General features: G+C 41.3%; 2 protein-coding genes across 4 annotated transcripts in view; one reads left to right on the top strand and one right to left on the bottom strand.

Moving 5' to 3' along the window:
* Positions 1 to 2,041: 2,041 nt before the first annotated feature.
* Positions 2,042 to 13,039, top strand: brd7 (bromodomain containing 7). Of its 2 annotated transcripts, none has more exons than XM_083916998.1 (17): positions 2,042 to 2,136; positions 2,521 to 2,714; positions 2,839 to 2,926; positions 3,017 to 3,074; positions 3,166 to 3,310; positions 4,400 to 4,510; positions 5,175 to 5,344; positions 6,668 to 6,782; positions 7,031 to 7,106; positions 7,465 to 7,572; positions 7,691 to 7,826; positions 8,963 to 9,074; positions 9,222 to 9,269; positions 10,007 to 10,094; positions 11,113 to 11,256; positions 12,157 to 12,297; positions 12,913 to 13,039. In XM_083916998.1, exons 1-17 carry the CDS (start codon positions 2,088 to 2,090, stop codon positions 12,981 to 12,983), a joined length of 1,854 nt encoding a protein of 617 aa, XP_083773124.1. In that variant the 5' UTR covers positions 2,042 to 2,087; the 3' UTR covers positions 12,984 to 13,039. The 2 variants fall into 2 exon arrangements, with proteins under 2 accessions (XP_083773124.1, XP_083773123.1); XM_083916997.1 differs by having other exon boundaries at positions 8,960 to 9,074.
* A 138-nt stretch (positions 13,040 to 13,177) lies between these two features.
* adcy7 (adenylate cyclase 7) overlaps positions 13,178 to 25,909 on the bottom strand; it is a 60,050-nt gene continuing 47,318 nt past the window's right edge. For both annotated transcript variants that reach the window (XM_083915506.1, XM_083915507.1), the window contains 14 exons: positions 25,559 to 25,636; positions 24,955 to 25,024; positions 24,112 to 24,209; positions 23,849 to 23,933; positions 21,864 to 22,001; positions 21,613 to 21,720; positions 21,103 to 21,299; positions 20,594 to 20,705; positions 20,238 to 20,396; positions 18,810 to 18,956; positions 17,936 to 18,043; positions 17,684 to 17,798; positions 15,569 to 15,693; positions 13,178 to 14,384 (listed from right to left, as the gene is read on the bottom strand). In XM_083915506.1, coding sequence (XP_083771632.1) covers positions 14,238 to 14,384; positions 15,569 to 15,693; positions 17,684 to 17,798; positions 17,936 to 18,043; positions 18,810 to 18,956; positions 20,238 to 20,396; positions 20,594 to 20,705; positions 21,103 to 21,299; positions 21,613 to 21,720; positions 21,864 to 22,001; positions 23,849 to 23,933; positions 24,112 to 24,209; positions 24,955 to 25,024; positions 25,559 to 25,636 — 1,687 coding nt within the window. In that variant the 3' untranslated portion in view covers positions 13,178 to 14,237. The remainder of the gene's footprint in view (positions 14,385 to 15,568; positions 15,694 to 17,683; positions 17,799 to 17,935; positions 18,044 to 18,809; positions 18,957 to 20,237; positions 20,397 to 20,593; positions 20,706 to 21,102; positions 21,300 to 21,612; positions 21,721 to 21,863; positions 22,002 to 23,848; positions 23,934 to 24,111; positions 24,210 to 24,954; positions 25,025 to 25,558; positions 25,637 to 25,909) is intronic.

Here is a 25,909-nt window from a genome sequence, read left to right as displayed (position 1 = left end):
AAGTTAATGCAAACTGTAGAACTATAAAAAAATAGGGGGGGTATCCAACATAAATTAAATGTTCTCTGTGTTATTGTTTTTAGCGACACTGGTGGCCATTTAGTGAAGCGCAGTCAGCATCCAGCTGCTCGTGCTTGCATGCTCAAACTCTGTAAACACAAGCATTGTCTAAAACAGTGAGACTGAACCACAGACGGTATAAAAAAATGGACGTAGCATACCCGTCGGAGTGCGTTCTCTCAACTTGATCCAACTGTACTCGCCTACTTGAGTCGCCATCTTGACAGACTTTGACTCCGCCTCATTTCCTCTTACCAAAAAAAGGCATTGATGTGGGAGATACGTCCATCTGGCTGACGTATACCTCCGAGTAGAAATGAGGGTCAGCAGCTAGCTGTCACTCAAGAGGCCGGGCCCCTAATGATTCATAAACTTTAACCTCAAGAAAAATAAAAACTAGTCCGTTAGAAAAAAAATTGTCCCCCTCAGTGTTGTCATGGAGATATTACCTTAACATACAGACTAGAATGTTTTTTGGTACCAGGCCTTAAATAGGTTGAATCATGCTGTGAAAACGGCCAATTTAACATCGGGGTCAATGAGAAATTGCTCTGTGCAAACTACCCCTAGTGGACACTTGTTGTACAACCACAACACAGACTCTCCATGCTGTGCCTCCACTACACAGCCCACAGAGTCTCAGCCAGTGCAAACCCCAGACCGCCCCAACTCCCCGTCGGATCAGCAAACTGGGTGCTGTTATTATACAGGATAGCCACCAACCTTAGGTCCTTCTCCAGGCTGCTGCTGTTAATGGAAAGACAGCATATGTGGACTAAAATTTGACCCTGAACATTTGCCCTGATCGTTCTTTACATAGAAGTCAGTCCACATGCTGTTATAGGCAACCGAGAAATTCTGGGGAGGTTTCATTTTTTAAATAAAATGAATACATGAAAAAGCAACACACATAACCTTTAGGTGTTACAACACAAATCAGTGTTAAAGGGGCATTGCACCGATTTCAGACATATAACACAAGTTCCTTTTATTCATCATGAGGAATCCAGCCTGTGAACACAATCATACTGTAGGTCTGTATCACGAACTGGACATTGAGGTCTGATGATTGGGTTTCTTCTTCTATAAATGTGTGACTTGCAAGTATATAACTTTGTCAAAGTACAATGCTAAATAGCTGGACAAACCCTTTTATTGGTCATGGACCTGCCCTTTGGGTTTTTTATGTGGATGCATTGGTATTGGGGTTGTTTTAAAAATATATATAGAGAGAGATTCTGTATTGTCCCAGAGTGCAGAATTAGCAACACATTTGGCCCAGTGGAGCTGAGCTCATTGTTTTGCACAAGAAGAGCGCTTAGCTGGTCGAATGAATATCACATGCCTCGCTGACTGCTATGCCCTGTGATAGATAGATAGATAGATAGATAGATAGATAGATAGATTGATAGATAGATAGATAGATAGATAGATAGATAGATAGATCGATAGATAGATAGACAGATAGATTGAAAGATAGACAGATAGATAGATAGATAGATAGATAGACAGATTGAAAGATAGACAGACAGATAGATAGATAGATAGATAGATAGATAGATAGATAGATAGATAGATAGATAGATAGATAGATAGATAGATAGATAGATACTTTATTGTCACTGCACAGTACAACAAAACTTAGTTTGAAGCAAACCTGAGATGCCATAATAACACAGAGAAAATCACGCAATACAGAAACACTATGACTACACAAATATCTACAGTAGCTATACAAATGTAGATAGTATAAAAATATAAGTGCATAGGAGGGCATGTGTTCAAAGGAAATACTACCCTGAGGGATTAATAGCACCATCACTGTAGAATACACAGACAAGATTTGGTCATTTTATAACTAAGCTTACTTCGCCCCCTGTTGCCCATAAGGGTGTTCTTATCACCTCGCGATATCACCGCCTCGCCGGCAGGTGTCGCTGCAGGCCTCGTCGATGTGTGCCGTTTCCCCTGTAGCGCTTCCGCCAACACGGACCACAACCAGCCAGCCGGGCATCAAAACACAAACAATGGGCAAGAAACACAAGAAGCACAAGTCCGACAAACACGGATATGAAGGTATTTAACATGCATACTCCAAACACTTATCCACTTAGACTACTTTGATTTTTAAAATACACAGGCTGAAATGCCAGTCTCGCGCTCATTTGCACGAGCATATCAAACCTAGCTGATGAGCTAGCGTGCTGCTAGGCTAACTACCGGGCCGACTTACCATGAAAACCACTCACCTTTGGGCGGAATTCGCCGTTTTGAAACCAAAATATGTGACCGTCTATATTGTGTGTGTGTGTGTGTGTGTGTGTGTGTGTGTGTGTGTTTGTTTGTTTGTTTGTGTTTGTGTTTGTGTTTGTGTGTGTGTGTGTGTGTGTGTGTGTGTGTTTTCCCTTGCGGGACTAATAAAGGCATGCTTTCTTTTATTTTCTCTCTTGACATCTGCAGAGTACGGAGAGAGACCACTGAAGCTGGTGTTGAAAGTGTCCGGAAACGAAGTGACCACCGGAAGTTCGAGTCTGGACACTTTTTATGATGAGCAGCCGACGGGCCATGACAAACCTAAGGACAAGAAAAAGAAGAAGAAGAAGGATAAAGAGAGGAGCTTTGGGTCACCAGAGGAGGACAAAGGAAAGAAAAAGGTAACATCACTAAAAATCATATTCCCTTCTTGTAGATAGGAAAGTAGAGGGTTTTATGCTCTTAAAGGAAGTGTGCATGGATTGTCCACATGTTACATTTCATGTTTGTTTTTTGTAATGTTAGATGACGAAGAAGAAGAAAGGACAGGATGTAGATGGAGATGATGAACGGAGCAGAACTCCTATACGCTCAGAGCTGGACAAATTGGAAGGTAGCAATTCCCTCTTGTTGTTCATACAGAATATGTCGACACTTTTCCAGCAAAACACTTTTCTTGATGCATTGTCATTCTTCCTCGTAGAAAAGGAACAAACTCCCCTGCAGGAAGCTTTGAATCAGCTCATCAGGCAGCTGCAGAGGTACAATAATCATTTATTGTTATGAGATAATTGTGTATCTGCTTGTTCAGTAAAGCATCGTATGCATGGTGCTGTCAATTTTTCTCTGCAGGAAAGATCCCAGTGCATTCTTCTCATTTCCGGTGACAGACCTCATTGCTCCCGGCTACTCTGTGATTATCAGGCGGCCTATGGACTTCAGTACAATGAAGGACAAAGTAAAGAAAGAATACTATCAGTCATTGGATGAACTCAAGGTATGGATCAGATTTGGCCAAAATAAAGCTTTGAGGGCTCTCTGCAACCATCACTCTGTAGCACAACCATGCAAACAGGAGCGTTTTTTTGGGTGGGGGGGTATTGTTCACATTTGTTTGTTTATTGGATTGTAGAGGCATGCTGGAAATGGGATAGAGTTAAGTCCAGTTCAGACCAAAGATTCGCAAACGAGTCGAGTTGAAACTTGCAACTACTTGCAACATGCAGCAACGTTCTGAAAGCTGCCCGTTCAGACCAAGGAGACGAGACGAGCGGGTTATCGTCTCCATATCAACGCCTCTCTGTACTTTCTTTCTAACCTCTGACTTTTCAGGCTTTCATTGTAGCTGGATATAATTTGTAGCGTTATAAAATATAAATGGGGACAGAGATGGTGAGATAATCGCTACAGCTGCATTTCTAGTTGGGATGAAACTGCAAATATACATTTCACTGATTCACTGCTTTGTTCTGGATTACGGCCGGCGCTCCCTCTCCTTATTTGTTGTATTGTATTGCTCTCTCCACCCTCTCTCTTTCTGTCTCTTCTTTCTCTCTCTCACGCTTGTTGAGCCTCCGATTGATTGATTGGCTGTTGAAACAGGTGACGTGTGTTACGTTACCAGCTGCCTGCGATTTAACAAGTTGAATCGCAGGCGGCGTCATCAGCCGGCCAGATTCGCAACGTGTCGGGTCAGTTCACACTGCTGCAACTTTCACCTGCGACGTTCAAACGCAAACGTTTTGTTGCGTTGCGAATCTTTGGTCTGGACTGGGCGAAGAAGTATGACATGCAACAAAGGTCTCAGCTACACATTCATTCAATATATCTGTAATTAGAAGTATAGGCTTGGGCTGATTGGGACAACCTTAAAAATAAGTTTTGATTCATTCATGATGATGTTTCAATGTCAAAATAAGAGCACGTGCATAGAAAGGAAAAAATAAAGTACAATAAAACAGAAATACCTAAATGATCCTGAATAACCATTAGCGTGGGCCAAGGTATAAGGTTTGTCATGTAGACCAAGATAATACACTCTTCGCATTTAACTTCACAGGAGCTGGTTTTTGTCGTGTGTTTGCAGGTGGATTTCAGGATTATGTGTGAAAACGCCATGATTTACAACAAACCTGAGACGATTTACCACAAAGCAGCTCGAAAGCTGTTACACTCTGGAATGAAGATGTTGAGCCAGGTATGACACTGAAGATTCAGAAAAAGCTGACCTCTTTGAGGAATCATTCCATCTGCAGTTATTGTGAACAAGGATGCTGACATCTTTGGTTTGTCCCCTTTTGGTCATTCAAACCATCATTCACTCAGGGAATGAAAACAACGAGCATTACTTAAAAACGGACTTTTAGTTTGAAAGGGCTAAAAGGGGCATTTATTATTTTTGATGTATCTTTATAATTAAAAACTTCAAATACATTTTTGTTGATACAGCAAATGTAGCCAGGTTTATGTTGAAACCGTGTCAGTCAGTATATGGATGTTAGTTCAACAGTGAACACAACTTCATTGTCTGTAAAAACCAAACAAGTGACAGAAAAGTCTCAAAGTTATTCTTCAACAAAAATAAATTCTGTTCACTGCTTCTTAATGGTATTTGCTATGTAATCATACCAATGAAAACCACAAGATGTCATTATTTCTCTTTAAACTAGTTTTTCGCAGCAGTGTTGTGTTCACCCTGAACTTCTCATGGAGCAAAAGTGAAATGACTGCATTTGCTGTAATGCAGCAGATGGGGGCACCAGAGCATCACATTGTAGCAGTAGCACCAACATATTTATTGAGATATTATTCTTCCCTCTAATTACTTTCTCTTCTCCAACTTTTAATGGTTTTTCCAATAGGAAAGACTGGAGAGCCTGAAGCAGAGCATCGAGTTCATGTCCGGCCTCGACCCTTCTGCCAAACTGCCGGGAAAGACCGAGGAACAAGGCGGCAGCAGCCTGGACCAGAATGGAGAAGGACCCTCGGCCACGTTCGCCAGCGAGAGATCCCAGACTCCCAGCACACCCAGGTCCTTTAACCCGCTGACTTTACATACAGGTTTCCTTAAAGGCACAATGAGTAGGACTTTCCTAAAAAACCATGAAGGGACTCTTCGAAAAATAACCCCTCTCAATTCTCACTTATGAACCACTGTAAGTGTATGGGTTTATTTGGCTGTTTGAGCGTCAGCCTTTGGGCACTGGCGATGTGTAGCCCCTACACAGGGTCATACAAGCATCTAAGAGGAAGCAACAAAAATGGAAGATACAGCGCTGAAAAACGCATACGAAGATGGGTGAAACGAGAGTGAAGGGGTTAAGGAGTCAGGGCATGTGCTTCTGGATGTCGTTGAGCAAAGGAGGAGACGGGGCTAGCTTTGAACAATACCCCAACGAAGAAATCCACCTCATTCTGCCTTTAAGTCACAGTCATACATACCCCACTTAAACAAAGATTCCCCTAAGTTAGGAGAGCCCAGATTTCAATGTCAGTTGTGCACTAATAACCATGAATATTGGTCATTATGGATTCTCATTTTTAGTATTTTTTAGCTTGATATTTTACATTATACTAAAGTCAGTTAAAGTTGGATGATGAGTAAAATCTCAGATATCTCGCATGCCAATCAAGGAAGCTCCATGTCTAATTTTTTCCTCTTTCTTTCTGGGTTTCCAGCTCGCCTGCCACAATCAGATTTTTAAAACTGAAATAATTGGGAAATTGTTGGTCACACGTCAACACATTTACAGTTGAAGGTCCCTGAGAGTTAGCCAGAAGTAAAAAATGCAGCATGCTGATGGAACAGGTTTCCCATACAGTTAGTTTCTGTGAGCTTGTTTTCCTCTTGGCACTAGAGAGAAGCAGTTTTCCACTGTGAAGCTGGATGCAAAGAATGTGAAGAATGCCTCGCAGCACGCCTGGTCGTGTCTTCTCTGAAGGCTGTATGTCTTTTAAATCGGTGGGTGTTGTTCCCCAATGATGTAACGCAACCTGACAATTAAAGTCACGTGTTGGTTATGACTCACTCACTGTCAGAGGAACGGCCAAATAAACCTTTACTGTGCTGTTTTTCATTCATCCACTCTGTACCTTCTGTACTGGGACAAAAGATACTGTGTTTAAAGTCACGGTCGCATTCATTGACGTCAACAGAACCCTTACAGGTAGATTATCTGAGGAAGGAAAGAAGAATGTAGGTGTTTAATGAACAGAAGCACTCACACAGGTTTCTTCCCTGCAGTATTGTGCAGCAGTGTGGATGCTTTTTCTCTTCTCGCCATATAATGAAAACCTTTTCATTTATGACCGAAGTGTCTCATCTGCCGCCTTTCAATTTTTCTCTCATTTGCAGACAGGACAAAGACTCCAAGGACGAAGCCGCAAAGGTAGAGAAAGAGCTGGAGGAAATCCGCAAGGTCATCGAGGAGTCTGGAGGAAAGCTGTCCAACAGAGTGCTGCAGTGTGATGTGAGATGCAGGGTTAAACTCAGGATTTTATTATATTTTTTTCAAATTGACATGTGAAAAATCCCATGACTCCTGCCGTTTCAAAAACAACAACATGAGAAGAGAATTAGCTCATTTTAAAGTCCTAAATTGAGATTATAATCCTACTTCCTGGGTGGGAATGTTGTTCTATCAGCGATGGTTTAGAAGTTTATCTGACGTTCTCTTTTATGGTGTTTTTTTTTTTCTATCATCTATTTGTTGTGTAGTTGGAGTTTGCAAGGCGGAAGTCTGATGGCTCGACCACTCTGGCAATCCTCAACCCAGCAGATCTGTCAGCAGGAGGTAGGTCCGCCTGGAACCATGAGAGCTCAAACTTAGTCTTCATTTTGAAAATCATAATAATTTATAAGCAAAAATGTCAGAATGAAATCCCTGTTTCCAGCTTTGGAAATCTGAATATCAGTTTTTTTTTCTCATACTTCTATGGATGTGTATACTGATATCTTTGGATTTTGGGGAGCTGCTTTGACAAGAAAAACAAACTTTAGATGTGGCCATGGACTCTGGGGAATTGTGATGGACCCTTTTCATAATTTTCGAGATGGTTAATCTAGAAAAGAACTGGCCGAAATGGCAGGGAAAAAATGGTGTGGAGACGGGAACTTATGAACATTGGTTAAAAAAGTGCTTTCTCTTGCAGATGTTGGTTACTGTCCTGTGAAACTGGGTATGATGTCCAATCGGCTGCAGAGCGGTGTGAACACCCTGCAGGGCTTCAGGGAGGACAAGAGGAACAGGATAACTCCAGGTAATGTAATAGCTCCAGCTTAATGTCTCTACACATCACTAACATCAGAGTCCTAGTATCAGACTCCTCCCTGCTGGTTGAGCCAACGTGACAGATCTGTGTGTAACACCCTTTCCAGTGTCCTACGTCAACTACGGGCCGTTCACTTCCTACGCCCCCACCTACGACTCCAGCTTCGCCAACATCAGCAAGGATGATTCTGACCTTATCTACTCTCTATATGGCGAGGAGTCCGGTCCTCAGAGCTCAGACGGGTATGTACAGCATAGCTACAAATGCACTCAGGCTCTGTGGCGTCTACACACAACATCACTTCGGCATTCCTGGCTCATTGCTTTCCAGATGTTTCTCTTTTTCACTCTGGAGGAGGTCATCAGTAGACACGGCCTCATCCTGACTTCAACAAATCGAAGGGCTTCAACTTCGGTTTCATCTTCTTTCTGGTGTATAATTATCTCATGGTGGTCTGGGTCACTGTGCTATTGGACACTCATGACAGCCTTAGTTTAATATATCTTTTATAGAACTTAACTCACTGCAGGGCATGTTCGCAGCGAGTGCCAGTTCAGAACGAGACAAATGCATGGCGCCCGAATTTGCAGACTGCAGCGTTGTCAGGAAGCGTCGCTGTTCAGACTGCATTACTGTTTGGAGTGGTGCTACAGACTTACCTACTGGCCCCGGTACCAGCTCCTCTCATAGTATTATTATTATCATTATTATTGATGCTTTGTTTTATATGTAGGGATACTTATCATTCTACAGCGGTTTGGTGTTTTTTTGAGCAGTATTAGTGGTTAAAAAGCCGTTTTAATGTCTTTACCATAATGCCCCCGAGCCCCGGGCGGTGAGGGACTCTCCGGGATTTCTTTGTTTATAGTTGTTACACAAAAAAAACTGTCTCAATGACTTATTTGATGTAATGGGATGATTTTGCACCGGTACTACACTGTAAGTGTGTAGTCAAAGATTTGTACTGAACACAGTTTTATCTTTCTGAATGATTTCATCGTAACTACACTTTTTAAGTAGCTTTCCGTTTGTCTGGAGTTGTGGACTTCCTTCGCGGGGTGTTTTCAGCCTTTTCAGTCTACTTTCCATTTTTTTGTGTTGAATCATTGTGGCAGGAAGCATTATCTAGTTTTACTTTATTCAGCAGTTAGTGTTACTGCTTGGCCTTGACACGTATGAAATGTGTAATTGTTGTTAGTAGCACATGTATTGGAATATCTGTCTTCCATTGTGGAGGAGGTTCGATTTTTGCTTCAGCAAGTGTCAGCCGTGTCAATATCGACTTCTCATCATTCTTGGCTGAGAACGTGTTTCTTGTTTGTACCCTGCTTCTGCTACCTGTTAATGTGTGTTTTTTTTTTCGGTGTGTGTTTAGCAGCTTGTCCGAGTTCCTGGCCAAATCCGACGAGTATGTGTACAAACTGGCAGACAATGTTCTGGATGCACTGACAAATGGAGAGCATTCAAAAACCCTGAAGGAGACACAGCCAGTAAGCACCTACTGTGACATCTTAAGTGATCCAAGATGGCTCTCTTTACTACTGAGTTCATAACTTTATTTTATTTTGAAATGGCACAGTATGGAAATCTAAGAGTATTAATTGACTGAATGAGGTTTTTTTTTGTCGCCTGTCCAGCAGGTGGAGTTGGCAACAAATACACAAGAGGACAAAGATGACATGGAGGTGAGAGTTGATACCCAGATCAAAACCTGCTGTCAGTGATTAGCAGCTTGTGTACGTTGTGTGTCCCGCTGTACAGCACAAATGGAAAAAGACATCAAGTTCGTAATGAGACCCGAAACAAAAGCCATTCACCTTATCAGTGCTGGATGTGATGTTCGGAACAGGAGCTCAAGCTGTGCCGCTATTCTGCGTACAGCACGTGTTCTCACATTACGCCTCATGCGTGGATACTTCATTTCATTTTGTCATTATAGATGGCCTCTGCAGATGGTTGCTACGTCAACCAGCTGTGTCAACATAGCATGGGCCTGCCTTAAGCTGCTCCCCTTCCACGCATGGAAAGAACATTTCCCTTCGAAACACAGCGGTGCTGCTCGCTCAAGGCCCGCTGTTGGAGAATTTGGAGAGGCCCGTGTTTTCTTTCAGTGCCTGCTGGCTGCGCGGCTGAATCGCTCCTCAGAGTGGCAGAGGAAACCAAAGTACAGGCCCCTCCACCAGGCACACAGCAACCCTCTGTCCTGGCTGTTTGCTGTTTTTGGCCACTCTCCAGCTCACTCTCATCCCCTGCCCGGGTGTTACAGCTTTTCATTAGGTTTGATTTTATTGGAGCGAAGAAGCAGCGTGACTAAAGAGGCTTCAAAAGGCCTGGATGTTCCCTTGAAGCGTCAGCTGTCTTGTGTGGAATGCATTTTTTATAACCTGACTAAACATGTCGTTTCTCCCCGGGTCTCTCGTAGGTAGCTGAATCCGAAGCATCCAACTGCAACAGGCTCGACTTCCTGCGCTCTGCTGCAGGCCTGCAGATAACCGAGGAGCTCTCTGGGGGTTAGTGTGTTCCACATAAGCCTGCAAATAACAATCACTTTCATTATAGAGTCAGCTATCAGTAAGAAAAAAAAAACCATGGTATCTCCAGGTTCTGAACATTTCTTTTCCAGTTCAATCTATCAGTCATTTCGTCAATTTATTAACTACTACGTCTACAATATGTCAAAAAATATTAAAGAAAAAAACGAGGTAAAAATTTCTAATTTATAGCTTTGTCCAACCAACAGTTCAAACCCGAACTATCGATTTACAGTGATATAAGTATAGAGAAGCAGCAAATCCTCACATTTGGGAAGCTGGAACTAGAATATGTTTGTTGATTTTCTGTTGATCAATTATTTTGTCTTAGCTCTGGTTAGATTGCATATCAAGTGAACTGCCTCAAAATGAATAAAAACACACACGAGGATATATGAGAACCAGATGTGAAGGTAAATTATGCACACATCAATCGTTTCAGAATCAGACAGAAAAAAACAAAAAGCCATTCAGATAGACAGCAAAACATTTTCAGTGTCATTGATAATGAACCTATACAACTGAAATAACTACTCAGTCTCATGAAAGACCACAGATAAGATCTGCCCAACCCAGAGAGCAGGACGCGTTTCTGAACCTGGTCAGCTATGACTGCTCTATGCGTGTCTCAAAGGAGCATGAACAAAGAGATTCATAATTACACTGTAAAGGCTGTTGCCATTAAGGTAATTCAAAACAAAAAATTAGCCCTCATCTGAAGTAGTAAGATGAGCCATTTAGCCATTCAACATCTCATTATGTATCCTCTTAGATCTTTCTAACAGCCCATCAAAGTTTATCCTCTCTCAGCACTCTCCGATGTTAATGTAAGTCGAAGGGGTCCATATCAGGCTCGAGAAAGAATGCATGTATTGTGTTCAATACGTAAAACCGAGGACAGGAGGGGTTACCACAAGGTAACCAGAGGAACCCAGAGGAAGTATTAACCGCATGTGTGTGTTGCCTTTCTTTCCCCCGCCTCCCCAATCCGTCACAGAGGCCCTGCACTTCCAGCAGAAATTGGACGAGACTACAAAGCTCCTGCGTGACTTGCAGGAAGCACAGAAGGAGCGGCTGAGCGCCAAGCAGCCACCTAACATGATTTGCTTACTGGCCCCAACTGCCAAGGAGCTGGAGCTGGGTAAGAGTCTCTCAGTGCATGGCCCCCTTTGTTGCTCCACTCTAGCCGTTACCACCAGCTGTAGACTTCTAACAGCACTCCATTTGCTTCTTTACCAGCCACCCTACACAGATGTGGTGTCTCTTAACTTCATATAAGCGTTTACAGTTAGACAGTGATACAGTTCACATCACCAACACTCCCAGGGATGTATTTGTTAAAGAGACATACTTTATTTTCATTATTTTGGTGTAGTGTGTGCTAAGGGTTTGTCTACCCATAGATAACTTGTCAAGATGACCAGTGCTGTATTTTTCTTGGATTTGACGTAGGTTATTGCTGCTCAGGCTAAGTACCACTTTTATTTGGTGTTCTGCTATTTTCTAGCAGAAACAGCAGCCCTAACCACATCGATCCAACTCTAAAGCTTAAAAGCTTAAACATGTGTATCTCGTTTGTTTAATTGGAACAAAAAACTAGTTTCTGAAGTCCTGTTGTCATAGTGAGGTTGTCGGATAACCAGCGGAAAAGAAGCTTCAGAAGTTTTAAGAAGTTACCGCTCCTGGCCCCTGTTAAGCCATAGTAATAAAATAATAATAAACAGTTTATTTTGCTTTGTTTTTTTGGATTGAATTAAATAAAGAAGATGTCTCTTGTTAGCTGGTAGGGGGATTTTGTCACCTTTGGACAGAGTCAGGCTTGCTGTTTCCCCCTGTTTTCAGTCTTTATGCTATGTTAGCTTCATATTTACCGTACACATACGAGAGTGGTATCAGTCTTCAGATCTAACTTTCAGCAGCAAGAAAGCAAGTGTATTTCCCAAAATGTCAAACAACTCCTTTAACCAAATATAAAATGTTCAGGCTAAAGGTTGAAATGATGGTAAACTTGTTTCCTTTTGACTCTTCTCTTCATCTGCAGCTGAGAAGGTGACTGGGAACTTGGCCGAGCTGACGAGTCAAGTGGCCCCATGTGACGTCAGCAGTGTTTATGGCATCAGGAAGGCCATGGGCGTCACTTTACCTCCAGAACCACCTGGGCCCTTTATTGACCTCACGACAGGTAAATGTCTGACTGGACAAAGTTAAAGTTGTTTTCTCACTAATTTGGTTTTTAATCAAATTATATACTACCATTTCTGGTTGTTTGTGTTGAAAAACATCAGGGCTCTGAGAACATTCCCTGACTGGTTTTAGAATTTTTACAAAATGAACAATTATTCAACTAATGGATCGAATAATCAGAGGATTAATCCACAATGAAAAAATTCATTAGTTGCAGTACAAAATATTTAAAAAGTTAGCTCCACCTCCACTACCTATAAAATCCTGCTATTACAGGACTGCATGAGTAACAATAATCTAGTGATATATATATATATATATATATATATATATATATATATATATATATATATATATAGTAGTGTAACATTTGTCTGCATTGAGTGTTTACTTTCAATCCTTTAATATTCCTGATTATTCTAAACTATTTGACTTAACTAACATTTTCAATGCAGAACCTTTACTCATTATGGTATTAGTATTTTAACTGAAGTGAAAGATCTGAATACTTCCTCCACCACTGAATAACATGTATTTATTTTTCTGCATCTTAGGAAGAACTTAATTGTCAGCATAACTTAGTGTCTAATATTATGCTTTTTAATGATTTCAGTGCAGGAGATGGCTGAACCTATGGAGACCATGTCCAGTTGTCAGTATACAGTTCCAGTTGTCGCTGTATAATCACATTTTAACCCCCCCTTACAGTTTTAATAAGTTAAGTTTTGTATGAAAGGTGCTTTTTGTGTTACATTTGTATGCATTTCAGTCAATAAACCTCTTTGTTTTTTTAAATATACACCCTGGCTCTTGTAAAATATTGTATAGCAGACTGCAGACTTAGGAAAACATTTATTACACTCTGTAACTGTACAAAATTCAATGTCACATTTGTTCACATAAAGGCCAATACATTATTATTATTATCGTTATTATTATTATGTAACCACAATTACAGACTAAGCTAATGGTCTCAAAAGATAAGGCCACGAGGCAAATCAAGTTTTTCGAGACAGAACAATCAACGTCAGTTCAGGCGATCGTCTGAGTTGGAGCCAGAAAGACATTTACAGCAGGCAGTTTGTCAGATCACACAGACTAAGGACACCGAGGAGAGCGTCACAGATTTCCCTCATTGCAGCATAAATGCGAACAAGCAGAATAAACACTTTAACAGTTGACGTACATACTACACATGGATCGTGTATTTCCTTTAGAAATGCAGCAAATATCGTGTCATATATGTAAAATGAAACACTTGTTACTCTGGCCAACTACACAGCTGCAGCCTAAAGATGTTCCCAAAGAGCAGAAGTGTTGATACAGGAAGCTTGGCAAGAAAGGGAAAATGTTCTACTTTTTGAAAAGTATATGTCCCAAAGCAAGAAGCAAGAAAATGTTATTTTCCGTTTCTGAAACAGTTCTGCCTCACATGTCATGCTCATTACACAGTAACAGAGCAGCGTGTCCATCCCATCTCAAAACAGGAAAACTAGATGGGTTTCAAATTATGATCCAAACAGAATCCATCGTTTTGTTTTTAAAAGACCGGAGAGGTCCTCAAAAATTACACAAATGTATTTGTCATTAGTACAATACACATTTTATCTATCGCAAACATCGAGGTTAAAGACAAAAAAAGTACAAAAGAGACTGATCACTGGATTTTAACGTGTGTAGAAAAAGATGGTGATTGTACTAACCATCTCTCCACCATGAAGGCCTGATGCATTCAACAGGTCCAGAGTAGATGTGTGTGTTGATTGTCGCATCCACCTCACAGCAAAGTCCTTAATACGCCTCAGTATTTTCATTTACTAACATCAGAGGAACACAGCTGTATCACAGTCAATTCTGTTTCCCACTCGCACAAGTCTATAACTCTTGGCTTGTGTATGTGAGTCTGTCTCCAGTTGTGTTGGCTGTGGCGCCCTGGCCTCAGCTCAGGCCCATACCTTGGTGCTTGCTCAAGTCGGTGCACACAAAGAAGGTTTTCAGTTCCCCTTTGCCCTTGACGTTGATGAACCCTCGACACTCGCAGGAGTAGCCCAGTTTCTGCAGCACACCGGTCGTTTCCTCTGTCACCTGGAAGTAATAATAATAACTATTTATATAGGACTTTTCAAAAACAGTTACACAGTGCTGTTCATACATAAAACAGAGCAAAGCACTGAAAGACACAGGGAAGAGAGGCAAAGTGTCAGGTAACAAATCATGTATTACGTGGGCAATTTTTTTATATTAACATAAAATAGGACAACCTCCGATTTGGTGACATTGAGCTGGAGAAAAATGTCAGACATCCAACTTTTAATGCCTGTTAAGCAATTAGGTAGGCTTTGTTATTGACAGGTAGAGGTGCGTATCATCAGCGCAGAAATGGAACCGAATGTTATGGTTTTGTATGAAGTCACTCAGAGAGCGCGTGTAAAGGGAGAAAAGGATGGGACCTAAAATTGAGACCTGGGGGATGTCCCATGACCTTCCTGGAGGGCCACAGCCCTGCATGTTTTAGGTTTCTCCCTGCTCTGACACACCCGATTCTAACGTTTTTCAAACCTGTGACGAGCTTCAGCTGCTTGATAACGAGCACATCATTAGAATCAGATGTGTTGGGGCAGGGAGAAACCTAAAACAGGCAGGGCAGTAGCTCCACAGGAGCAGGGTTGGGCACCACTGACCTATACTAACAGAAATGTTGACCTGTTAGATAGGAAGTGAACCAGTTAAGGGCACGGCCATTTTGAAAAGCACGTTTATAATATTTCTTGTGTCTAGTTGCTAAATAGTCACATCTGGAGACCCACATGAAATTACATAGTACTCCCTTGCAGCAAAAAGTAACACCTGACATCTCATCTTGGAGAGACGTTGATTTACAACTTAATTATGACAGCATTATATTGTAGCTATGGTCATATTACATTATGGCAGCGTCAGGCAAAGTAACTGAAGTAGCTTTGTCAAGCTAGAGCATGAATTGTTTTGAATCCACTTTAGAAGTGATGCACAGCAATAAAGTGCAATTGCAAGGGAAAAGCAAATTAAATGTTCATGTCATTCGATGCTCTTAAGAATAGTTTCTGTCACTGTTCAAAGCAGATAAAGACATCTGGGCCAGAGTCTGAAAGGTGGATCTTTTTTAAAACTAACCACGATTGTGCTGAGATCTGCAATAGAAAGCTAAGAAGTGACATTTGACCATTTGACCTTCAAGAACACCAAATGTAATATCACTGTTTGTCTCTGTTGGACTGTGCTGAGCGTACCTGGATCTTCCCCAGCTCCCCTGTGCTCTCCATTCTGCTGGCCACGTTCACCGTGTTGCCCCAGATGTCATACTGAGGTTTCCTCGCCCCGATCACTCCGGCTATTACTGGGCCATGATTAATGCCTGTGGAAGAACAGATTTCCCTCTGTTATGTTATGACAAATTGTATAATGTCCATGTGCAGAAAAATAAGAGTGAAGAAATAAAACAGGGTGAAATCTAAGATTCAAGGAGAAAAAAAAAATGAGTCATCCATTGACTGATCTCAGGCTGCACACTGGCTCAGCTGGTGGTTAGGAGAGTTGAGAGAAGAGAAAAGGAACATTTTCATTCATTAATACACTGCTCTCAGTTTGCAGTTTGTCTTGGATATCAACCAACAAAGGGGATTTTCTGAGTGGCCCACAGCTTTCCGAGTCAGTCTTACACAGAGGTTTGTGCAGGAGACACTGGTTGAAAAAGCTTCGGACATTACTGGAGCCGTGCTTAAAGGTGCCAGCGATTTATAAAACAGAAAACACTGCATCAGATGCTTCCCTGAGTACCCAGCAAGCAAAGACACTAAACATTCACAGGGTCTATCAAGACGTTTGAGTGCTAAAACTGGGAGACTGCTGCGCATCTTTAAAATCATCAGATTCTTTGGATTTACTTAATTTACATCACAAAATATGAAAAATAGACCCTTTCTATGTGCACCGACGTGACTATGCAAAAGTCAGAAGGCTGCTTTCCTAAACAAATAACTTGAAATATTATATATACATACAAAGCATTACATTGTTAACCAATTATAGAAATGAACTCTGAGCAAATAAAGAATAAATAAAAGTAAAATAGCTAAATACACATCAGTACTCTATGTTCAGTATCAGTCAATTGCTGACCATTAAAATAAAGAACTACATCATGACACCATTTCTGTAAAGAGTTTTGATATCAGCGCGTATTGGACAACATTCTGTATGTGAAGAAGCTGATAGATGCCAATATGTCCAATACTGGCCAATAATATTTACACCTAACCTCACAGCATGGAGGAAACAACACAACATCCATCTCTTACAAATTAAAAGTTGAATTCATAATTAGTAGTAAAACACGTTCATTGGTTTTGCGGTTACAGCCTTGTTATGACCAATAGCTTATGCTTGGTAATGTTAGCAAACATTGGAACGGTAATGTTGAGTAACTGACATTACTGAGTCCGTTTTCTGGATTCATGACTCTTCTGTTTTTGTGTTTGAGCATTTATTATCATCCTGCTGTTCAGTAAAGTCACACAGACTCACTCTGACGCAGCAATGTTCCCGAGAAAAGGGGAGAAGAGTTTAGCTTCATTCCATTACTTTGAATTTTAATGCAAACTATGAAGTAATTTAGGAAACCGTTACAACCTGGAGAGACCGATACATGAATGGCAGAATAGTGATAATCCTCTTGGCAGCAGAGCACTTACTAAAGTAAGACGTCACCGTTCCCAGAAAAAGTCTGTGCCAAACACTTTAGTTGCTTTTTAATAAACATGCATTTCAAAAGTAGCTTTTGTTTCAAAGTCTCAAGGAGCTGAGACACAGTCGCTGATAAGACGCTTTATCCCACTCAAAACAAATTTCAGTGTTTACGCCTTATGTATGTTTTTATCTCCTGAGAAATGTAAATGTTTTAACCAAAACCTTTATCCCGTAAGCTGTCTGGGAATAACTGTCAGGGCTGCAAAGACAGGCAAAGGTTAAGGTTTCTCACACAGTCAAATGGGTTCTCTATCTCATGAGTATGATGTTCACTTTATATAAAGTATTATTAGATGTACTTAAGTTAACCACAGTCATTTATGAGTGGAAATTTGAAATGAGCTTCTATACCTATGACATAACAAAGCAGATGCTTTGAATTTCTGTCAACGGTTACATTACATTAGCTAATAAAGGTTTGCGCTGGTATGAATAATTATCGAGTGTCAGTGAATGCAACTGCTCTCATGGCAAGGACACTACATAGACGTATGTAACCAAGGAAACCTGTTGGGTTATTGTGTCAGCCCTGACAGAGCTGGATACAGCGAGGTGCAGTATTCAGTCAATGAGAGGTCTGTGCTGAAGCGGACACTCACCCACACGAAGCCTGAAGCTATTGAAGGAATGTCTGTTGATGCCGTCCAACTTGCCAATCAGAGCGATGGCAAACTCCACCATGATCCCGATCTGGGCCTGCTGCCGGTCTCTGTCCTGAAACAACATATTCCACAGCCTCATTATGGCTGCTTCAGGCTTTTATGGCGTGTATGACAGGTTGATGACTTGCTAAGAAACAGTTTAAAAGAAAGCAGATTCGACCTGGGTGTGACCCCGGTCTGAAGCTGTACCTGGTTGTTCTCCTGACCAGGCGTACCACTAAGCCCCGCTGCAGCCATGTAAGTGCTGCCAATTGTCTTGATCTTCTCCACGCCGCTGAACTTTGGTTTGGACAGCAGCTGTGGGGTTAGAGAAAAACAAACAGACTGACGAGTGGAAACGTCCTCATCTTTCCTTTCCTCATTTACGGTGATTAATCCTGTAGGATTTACGTTGTAGGGACTCAGCTATTAATCCTGAGAGTGTAGATAATAAAACTGAAATGTTTTTGCCCAGAGTTCACATGGTTAACATTAGAAGTACATGAACAGGGGCGCTCTGTAGTAAGGCCCCCTCTCCCATTTCCTGTCAAAACTCCAGCGGTCCTATAAAAATAAAGGCATTAAAAGGCCAAAAGAAAAGAAGTGCATAAACAGAGCTAACGGTCAGATTGGGGCTTGTATCACCCAATAATGTCATCATTTCCTGAAAATGTGATAAAACTTGCACTTTTCCTAATAGAAAAATGTAATAAAACCCAATAGTTTTAGAACTTGACCAATAATGTCATAAAATGTCTGATATTGTGATAAGATCTTTACCTTTCAGGTGGGTCATTTTTCAAAACTTCTACAGCTCCCTACAATAAATGGAAAGTGTGTATATATAAAAAAATGAATACTATCTAATATATAATCTCATTCACTTTCATAATAAATGTAATAAGTTATTACATTATCAGTAAAATTGTTATTTCAATATCAGTCAAGACATTAGACTTTATATAATTTTCAGGCAAATGCTGCATTATTGGGTGCTACAGGGCTTTCTCACGTATCCTAGAGAATGCACTTGGTAATGAATCGATGGATGAGAATGAAAGAGAGGTTTCTTTGTCTTCCTGACCTCATCAAAGTCAGCGATGATCTCGTTCAGGAGTCTCAGGCACTCCAGGCCCTCCTTGTTGATGTCGCACTCGGTGTAAAACTCTTTAAAATCCGGCACCGAGGCGAACATTACACACACGCAGTCATAGGACTTGTAGTAGAGGTCCTGTCGGGGGGGGGGGGACAAACAGAAAAGCAATTGTTTATAGTTTTACCCACGAGGAGAGTACCAGTTCTGTTAGGATAAAAGGACATCTTAAGATGAAAGGGGTCAAGAAAACCTGTTTAGAAAAGCTGTATGAAACTAACTGAAGATGCATTTTTTTTTCAACCTCGCAGATCATTTAGCCTGGAGAATCTTTCACTAATTTCCTAACATGTAACTACATCATTTGAATTGAAGACATATGAAATACCCAGACACACCACAGGGTTTTACTTGAGGGCAACAAAATCCTCTCTGCTTTTGTCTTGAAGCGTAATGATACTAAACCAGCTGAAGTTTAGAATTACTTCCATTTATTTTAATGCTGAGTTAACACTCATGACCATGATGCATGAGTAAAAGTTTTGTCCCATCTTAGAAGTTACACGACATTTTCACTGAGATCTGTGTAATCATTAAAAGATGAAAAAAATATCTTAAAATGACAAAATGAGAGACTTTACCCATTTTAATCCAGGTCTGTGTCATAGCAATGTGGGCATTGTGTTCAGATGGGCGGTGTTTGGCCTGTCTACGTGGTCCCAGTGTAATGCAGCATCAGAGATATGCCGAAACGTGTCTTGATCTCTGTCTGTGTCATGACAACATCACGTCACGTGCCATAACACAGACTGGATTCAAATGGTTAAAGTGTGTCTTTAAGCTGTGGGTCCCTAGGGGTAACTAATGTTAGGTTGTGTTGGTTTCACTATAATTCTGATAAATTCTGATAATTTTCCTTTCAACTGGTAAATGATGGCCGAATAAAGTGAACATTCATTCATTCATTCATTCATCTTCAACCGCTTATCCCGGGGTCGGGGGGGGTGCTGGAGCCAATCCCAGCTGACATTGGGCGTGAGGCGGGGTACACCCTGGACAGGACGCCTGTCTATTGCAGGGCACATAGAGACGAACAGAGACAAACAACCATTCACACCTAAGGGCAATTTTAGAGTCGCCAATTAACCTAACACGTGCATGTCTTTGGATTGTGGGAGGAAACCGGAGTACCCAGAGAAAACCCACACATACACGGGGAGAACATGCAAACTCCACACAGAAAGGCCCAGGCCGGGATGCGAACCTGGAACCTTCTTGCTGTGAGGCGACAGTGCTAACCACTACCCCACCGTGTCGCCATAAAGTGAACAACTTATCATAATATTACATGAACTGTGGTTTGCTGGTTCATCATTTATTCATTTATCACATTTAACGAGCTGGAGGCCCTCGTCTCACCTCGTTCTTCTTATTCTCTCCGACAAACAGCGCTGCCACGTGGGCCGGCAGCACGTTCTCCAACAGCAGCCGGTTCAGGTTCTCCCTGGTCTCGATCTCGTCCTGCTCTGTGTGGTTCTTATACTTAAGCAGGAAGTCCTGACGGAAGCAGGACTCATTCTGGCAGACATGGAGTGAACACATAGGAAACCATATTCAAACAATTTTTCACTGGAATTTTCCTGATTTCTTGGAAGCCTCATTGATTGATTGATTTCCGGATGTTATATTTGTTACCATTGATGACAGGCCAACATGTTTAATATTTTAATGTTTTCAAAAAGAGGACAGACAGGTGAAGACATCATTATCAATACCTGTTGTGAGATGATGAGCATAGTGACCAGGAACAGGGTGATATATATGCAGCTCATCACCTGGGGGTGTTTCACCAGCCCTAACCATCTCAGGATGGTGTGATCTTCCGTGCTGTAGAACAAACGGTTTGAGTTACACATTCCATACATGACTGTACAGAGTTAACTGGGGGAAAAAATGTAACATCTCTTTATGGAACTGGGTCTGCTGACCACCAGCACAAATTAGCTCCGCCAAGGAGGTTATGTTTCCGTCTCAGTTTGTCTGTCTGTCAGCAAGATTACAGAAAAAAGAACCCACTCAATTTTGAAGCAGATCCAAACGACAGGGAAGATCCAGAAATCCTTTTAAACACTGAGCAATAAAATACAATACATCTTCTTTGTAGTGTCCATGTTGTTTCCACATTATCCTTCAACTTTGACATTAGAAGGCCGGCTTCTCCGTTCTAGCTGATTATAATTGTCATAAAGCGGTTACCTAAGTTATTTTATACATTCATTCCTACCTGCTGCAGTTCCAGCCGTCGGGCTGCTGAGCGTAGAGGAAGTTTCCGTAGACCACAAAGAGTTCCCTGTTGGTGCTGAGGATGATGATGTAGTATGCTGTGGAGGCCAGGCCGAGGAAGAGCACTTTGAGCTCAAAGCTCACACGGAGGAAGACTCCACATGCAATGAGCGATAAGATACAGCAGTACACAGAGTACTGAGGAAGAGAAAGCCAAGGGATGGGATTAGACGAGATTAGTAGCAACAAATCTGAAACAATTAATTTTAATGACCCCCTATTTTGCATTTGAAAATATTTTATAACACACGATTATGTAATTGTAGGCAGAGATAAGGACATTTTGAAGTATTTGTCAACAACTGTACTCCCCCTGTGAAGCATTATGTCCTCTCTGGTACTCAATCAAACCAAATAACTATTTGCAAATACTATTTAACCTGGACTGAACTGTAAAATATGAAATATTGCCATTTCATTATTGTCTATGATTAATAAATCCATCACTCACAGGCAGGTAGAAGAGAATTTCCTCTAATCCCAGCTCATGGGACACATTTGTTTGACGCAGGTCAGTATTATCAGTGGGACATTCTGGCACAGGTGTCCGGATGAAGCACTGCAGGGGGATCAAAAAGATTTGAGTGACAAGCAGCCACTGGACAACGTGCTTTGAAGTCTTGCATGGCAGCTATGAAGTGTGGCACAGCTAGAAATAGCATAGTCTAATGACCCTCTCTTAGCACGTGAGGCGAGTCTTACCAGGTTGAACACTGCCAAGATAATGATGACCGTAGTAGTGATCGTGGCCAGAGGGAGGCGCACGCATGGCCGCTTTACCACCGCTTCAGACACAGCTGGCAGCCACTGGCACCTGGACAACTTCTCTGGAAACAAGCGCTGCAGAGGAGAAGGAGAAGTGAGGAGAAAGACAGAGGAAAGATGGCATAAAATGGGAGTGTGAGGTGCATGTGGCTTCTACAGTCATCCCTGTCCGGACGTGTGTGAGTGTGACATCGCTGGTTATTTCCAGCAAAGGAATCTGTCTGAGAGGAGGAAACACGGCCTGTCAAGGACTGATGGTCAGGTGTCATCCACCAAGTCAGTAGGTCGGCTATAGAAAGCTACAGCACAGTGAATGCAAGGGATAGCATCCATTCCATGACGTTTCCACCCACACACTGGCTAATTCTGCCACAGTGAAGCACATACGTACACACCACACACAGATGCCTCATTTCCACCGCATGGTTCGGCTCGGCTCAATTCAACTGAACTCACTTTTAATTACCAGCTCCTTTATTTAGTTTATCAGTCAGCGTAGACGTATTTAATGCAACACTCACTGGATCCTTTCCTCGGCGACCTAACACAGGAACGTCTGCATTTCCTCAGGTGTACAGCTTAGTGTAAGACATAGTTTTGTAGGCTGTGTTATAAAATCTGGGGCAAGTGAATAAAAAAATTGCAGTCGCTAATGATGGTGGCTTGGCTATTTAAAAATAAGTTAGAAATACTATTCACAACTTTTGCAAAGGAAAACCAAAAAAGAGCGATAGAGCAGAGCTGTGCCGTGGAAATGCGGCATAAGCCTCACACATCATTCACACCCTTATATTCACCAACCACTTGCCTATTATAATGTGTTTGTTCTTCTCTCACTAAAACTGTACTGCACTTTAATTCCTTTCAAGAAATTTTCTAATCTTTTATTTATTTTATTTGAATGTCGTTAAATATGTGATTTAAACGTAATATTATGTCTTTCTTACCGATTTTTAAAAATGTTCTTGTGAAGCACTTTGAAATGCTTGGCTGTTTTGTGAATTGTGCTTTATAAATAAACTTGACTTGACTAAAAGGCGCAGAAAACAACACTCTTAGGACACCTTGATGTTGTCTTCTATGATAAAACTAAAAAAAAACCTCTGCATTATATAGAAAAATACAAGGACCTTATGAAACCTTAAGAAATGAACGGTTTGAAGTTGTTAATCGTGAAAAATATACGGTCAAATGTAACAAAAACATTTTAATAATAATAATAAAGAATAATTCCATGTAAAGACCTGCTCCTGAGACAGAAATGGTTGTGAAAAACCACACACTGCCTGACCCAGAATGCATGTATTTATCATGAGATTTAAAGTTCATTTCTTGACCTCGGATATAACAGTTCTCACAACAGTGTTAGCACATGCACAAGGTTAGTAGCTGTTCAGGAGTTTGCGGTATCACACATCTGTACATTGCTTGTTGGATAATACTGGAAAGATAATGGGCGAGGAAGCTTCAGGAAGGTTACTGACAGATGGTGAGTAAAATGACATCCTTCTGAAAGGCTTTTCTTTGGTAGTCATCTTGTGTGGCCTTTACAAAGCAACAATATAATAATTAATGAATAACGTCCCATTTCATTTTCACTTCTTAAGCACAAGGAAATGTAATTAATTAATTACCGCTCTAGAACAAAACACTCGTAATGTGGGTCAGGGCCAGGTCAGCATGTGGGACTTTAACAAGTGGTGCTGGATTTATGACAACTCTGGTGCCTGACCAGCATCCAGTGGGATTAGAGGTTGCTGTCAAAGAGGAATGACAGGTTTGCTGTGCCTGTGGGGCTTGTTTTTCCCCCCACTTTCTACAAACCTTAAATGCTAATTGAAACAAACTGGCTGAAAAGAGCTGAAACTTGAACTTCGATCACCTGAATATCTAATTGTTAACATAAGACTTAACACACTGACCTGGAAGTGACCCGCGAAACAGATGGCCAGGGTCAGCAGCAACACACAGACCAACACTCCAAATGACATCCCCAACATCTGTCGACTGAAGGAGATGAAACCAGAGCATCAAAGGTCCGTCTCCAGCCTCTCCTTTTCTTATTAGTACAATTAGCATCTTAATAGTGTATTTCTTCTTCCTCGTTGAATTGCATTATAACTGCTGACAACTTGGTGATTGATTTTTGTTGGTAAATAACAGAGCAATATCTAGTCATACTCACTTCTCTGTTACAAACATCTGAACCAAAAAGATGCAGAGGAAGATGAAAGTGGCACAGCCAACATAGTGTTTGAACATCGGCAAGTCCAGGGCTCGGTACTGAGAAGAGGGAAGACGGTAGAAAACACCTGAACCTCTTGTTCAGCACCAGAATGCTTGGATGTAAATTTATCACAATGTGTAATCACAAATGTATTTTATTTACTTATTAATTTAGCCTTTATTACGCCAGGGAAGATCTGTTGCAACACGGTGAATGGCATACATCATTTTATAATCACCGACAATGAAAGCAATTCTTACCATTCTTGCATGTCTCACAGCGATTCCCTCAAAAGTCCCACCCTCTTCCCCCTGCCTGACCACTGACGCTCCCCTGACACATGCGCTTAGAGAAATGCTGTGTTTAAGTGCAATGGGAAGTCCGAAATTTTGGACATCCAGCTAGGCAAAATGCACTTGAATGCCTGTCAAAGTGAACTTTCTACTAGCAAATTCGGGTTAGGTCGATTTCCCTCAGGTTCCACTTTGACAGGCATTCCAGTGCACTTTGCCTAGTTGGAGGTCCGAAAAGTCAGACTTCCCATGACACTTGAACGCAGCATGAGCAGCGCAAGTGAATCAGAGCAACGGATGACAGGCAGAAAGCTCAGCAAATCGTTTTATTCGGACCGAATTACCGCTTATTAGGATTTAGCATTTTAAGATTACAAAAGAAAAGTGTAAAAATGCCAGAAAAGTAAGAATTGCTTTAAAAAAAACAAACAACCAACATACATACAGTGTTTGAAAATCATAAAACCATGCTTTTAATGATCTATTTGCAGATTTGTATTAAACTAACCTGCTTTTCCAGATCTTTCTTTGGAAACCACAGAGCTAAACTGCCACTCTCTTCAGTCTTCGACCACTGCCTGAGGGAGAGGAAGGAAGAAAGGAAGGGAGCATTAAGTAGGTGTGATTAACACGGGCAAAATAAATGGCAGCATTATCTTGATATATATGTGTTTTACAATGTCTACTAAAGTATTTGCAAAGATATGTTACCATTGAGTCTACAGCCCTGCTATGTGAGGTTGTATTTGGGCATAGCGTTGATTTGAGCTAAATGATCGATCTATCAATTTATCTATTTATGCATTCTTAAATCTAATAATCAAACTTGAGAGCTTCGAGCTTCACAGTATCTCGATAAGAGATATTTCTCATATTGGCATGCCTAAATATTGGCAAACCATCAGTGATGTCACAACAGGTGTTTTCCATTGTCTGATTATGAAATACCTGCTATATCATCAAAGACAAACCTGCCTGACCATTTGAGCCCATAGAGAACCGTGTAGCACAGGTGTTTCTATGTGATTCAGCGCAGGTTAAACCTTAAGTCATGCAATTTCAGTTACGTTATTTATTGAAATGTACTACATGCATAAATGTGATGACCATACTTGCTGCTGAGCTCATCTATTGTAGTAGTCATCTCGTTGTGGAGCTCCTCATCAAACTTACTCTTCTGGGATTTGATCCTGCACCGGAAATCACAGAGACAATTAGAAAGAGGCAGACAAACAGACACTGAACCACACAAACTGACTGGAACAGATGCTTGAAAACCAGATCAGGTCATGCAGGTTACTCAGGTCCAGTTGAGCTGTGCTTGAAGGCAACATGGTTAATGCCATTCTGAGCATTAGTGAGAAAAGAGAAATATGGTTTGTGCCTGTGAGAGAGTTATGAAGAGGGAGTGAGCCGGATGCAGAATGCTGTGTATTAGATGATCTCCGCGGTTTTCAGCTGGA

This window comes from Echiichthys vipera, assembly GCF_963691815.1.
Source record: "Echiichthys vipera genome assembly, chromosome: 1".
In the NCBI taxonomy this organism is placed as follows: Eukaryota; Metazoa; Chordata; class Actinopteri; order Perciformes; family Trachinidae; genus Echiichthys; species Echiichthys vipera.
This window is presented reverse-complemented; position numbering and strand designations above follow the sequence as displayed.

Excerpts from the sequence above, each read along its gene's own strand:
- brd7 (XM_083916997.1), top strand. The coding sequence starts at position 2,088 with ATGGGCAAGAAACACAAGAAGCACAAGTCCGACAAACACGGATATGAA. Across the intron at positions 6,783-7,030 it reads ACAGAGTGCTGCAGTGTGAT|TTGGAGTTTGCAAGGCGGAA; the intron begins GTGAGATGCAGG and ends TTTGTTGTGTAG. Across the intron at positions 7,107-7,464 it reads AGCAGATCTGTCAGCAGGAG|ATGTTGGTTACTGTCCTGTG; the intron begins GTAGGTCCGCCT and ends TTTCTCTTGCAG.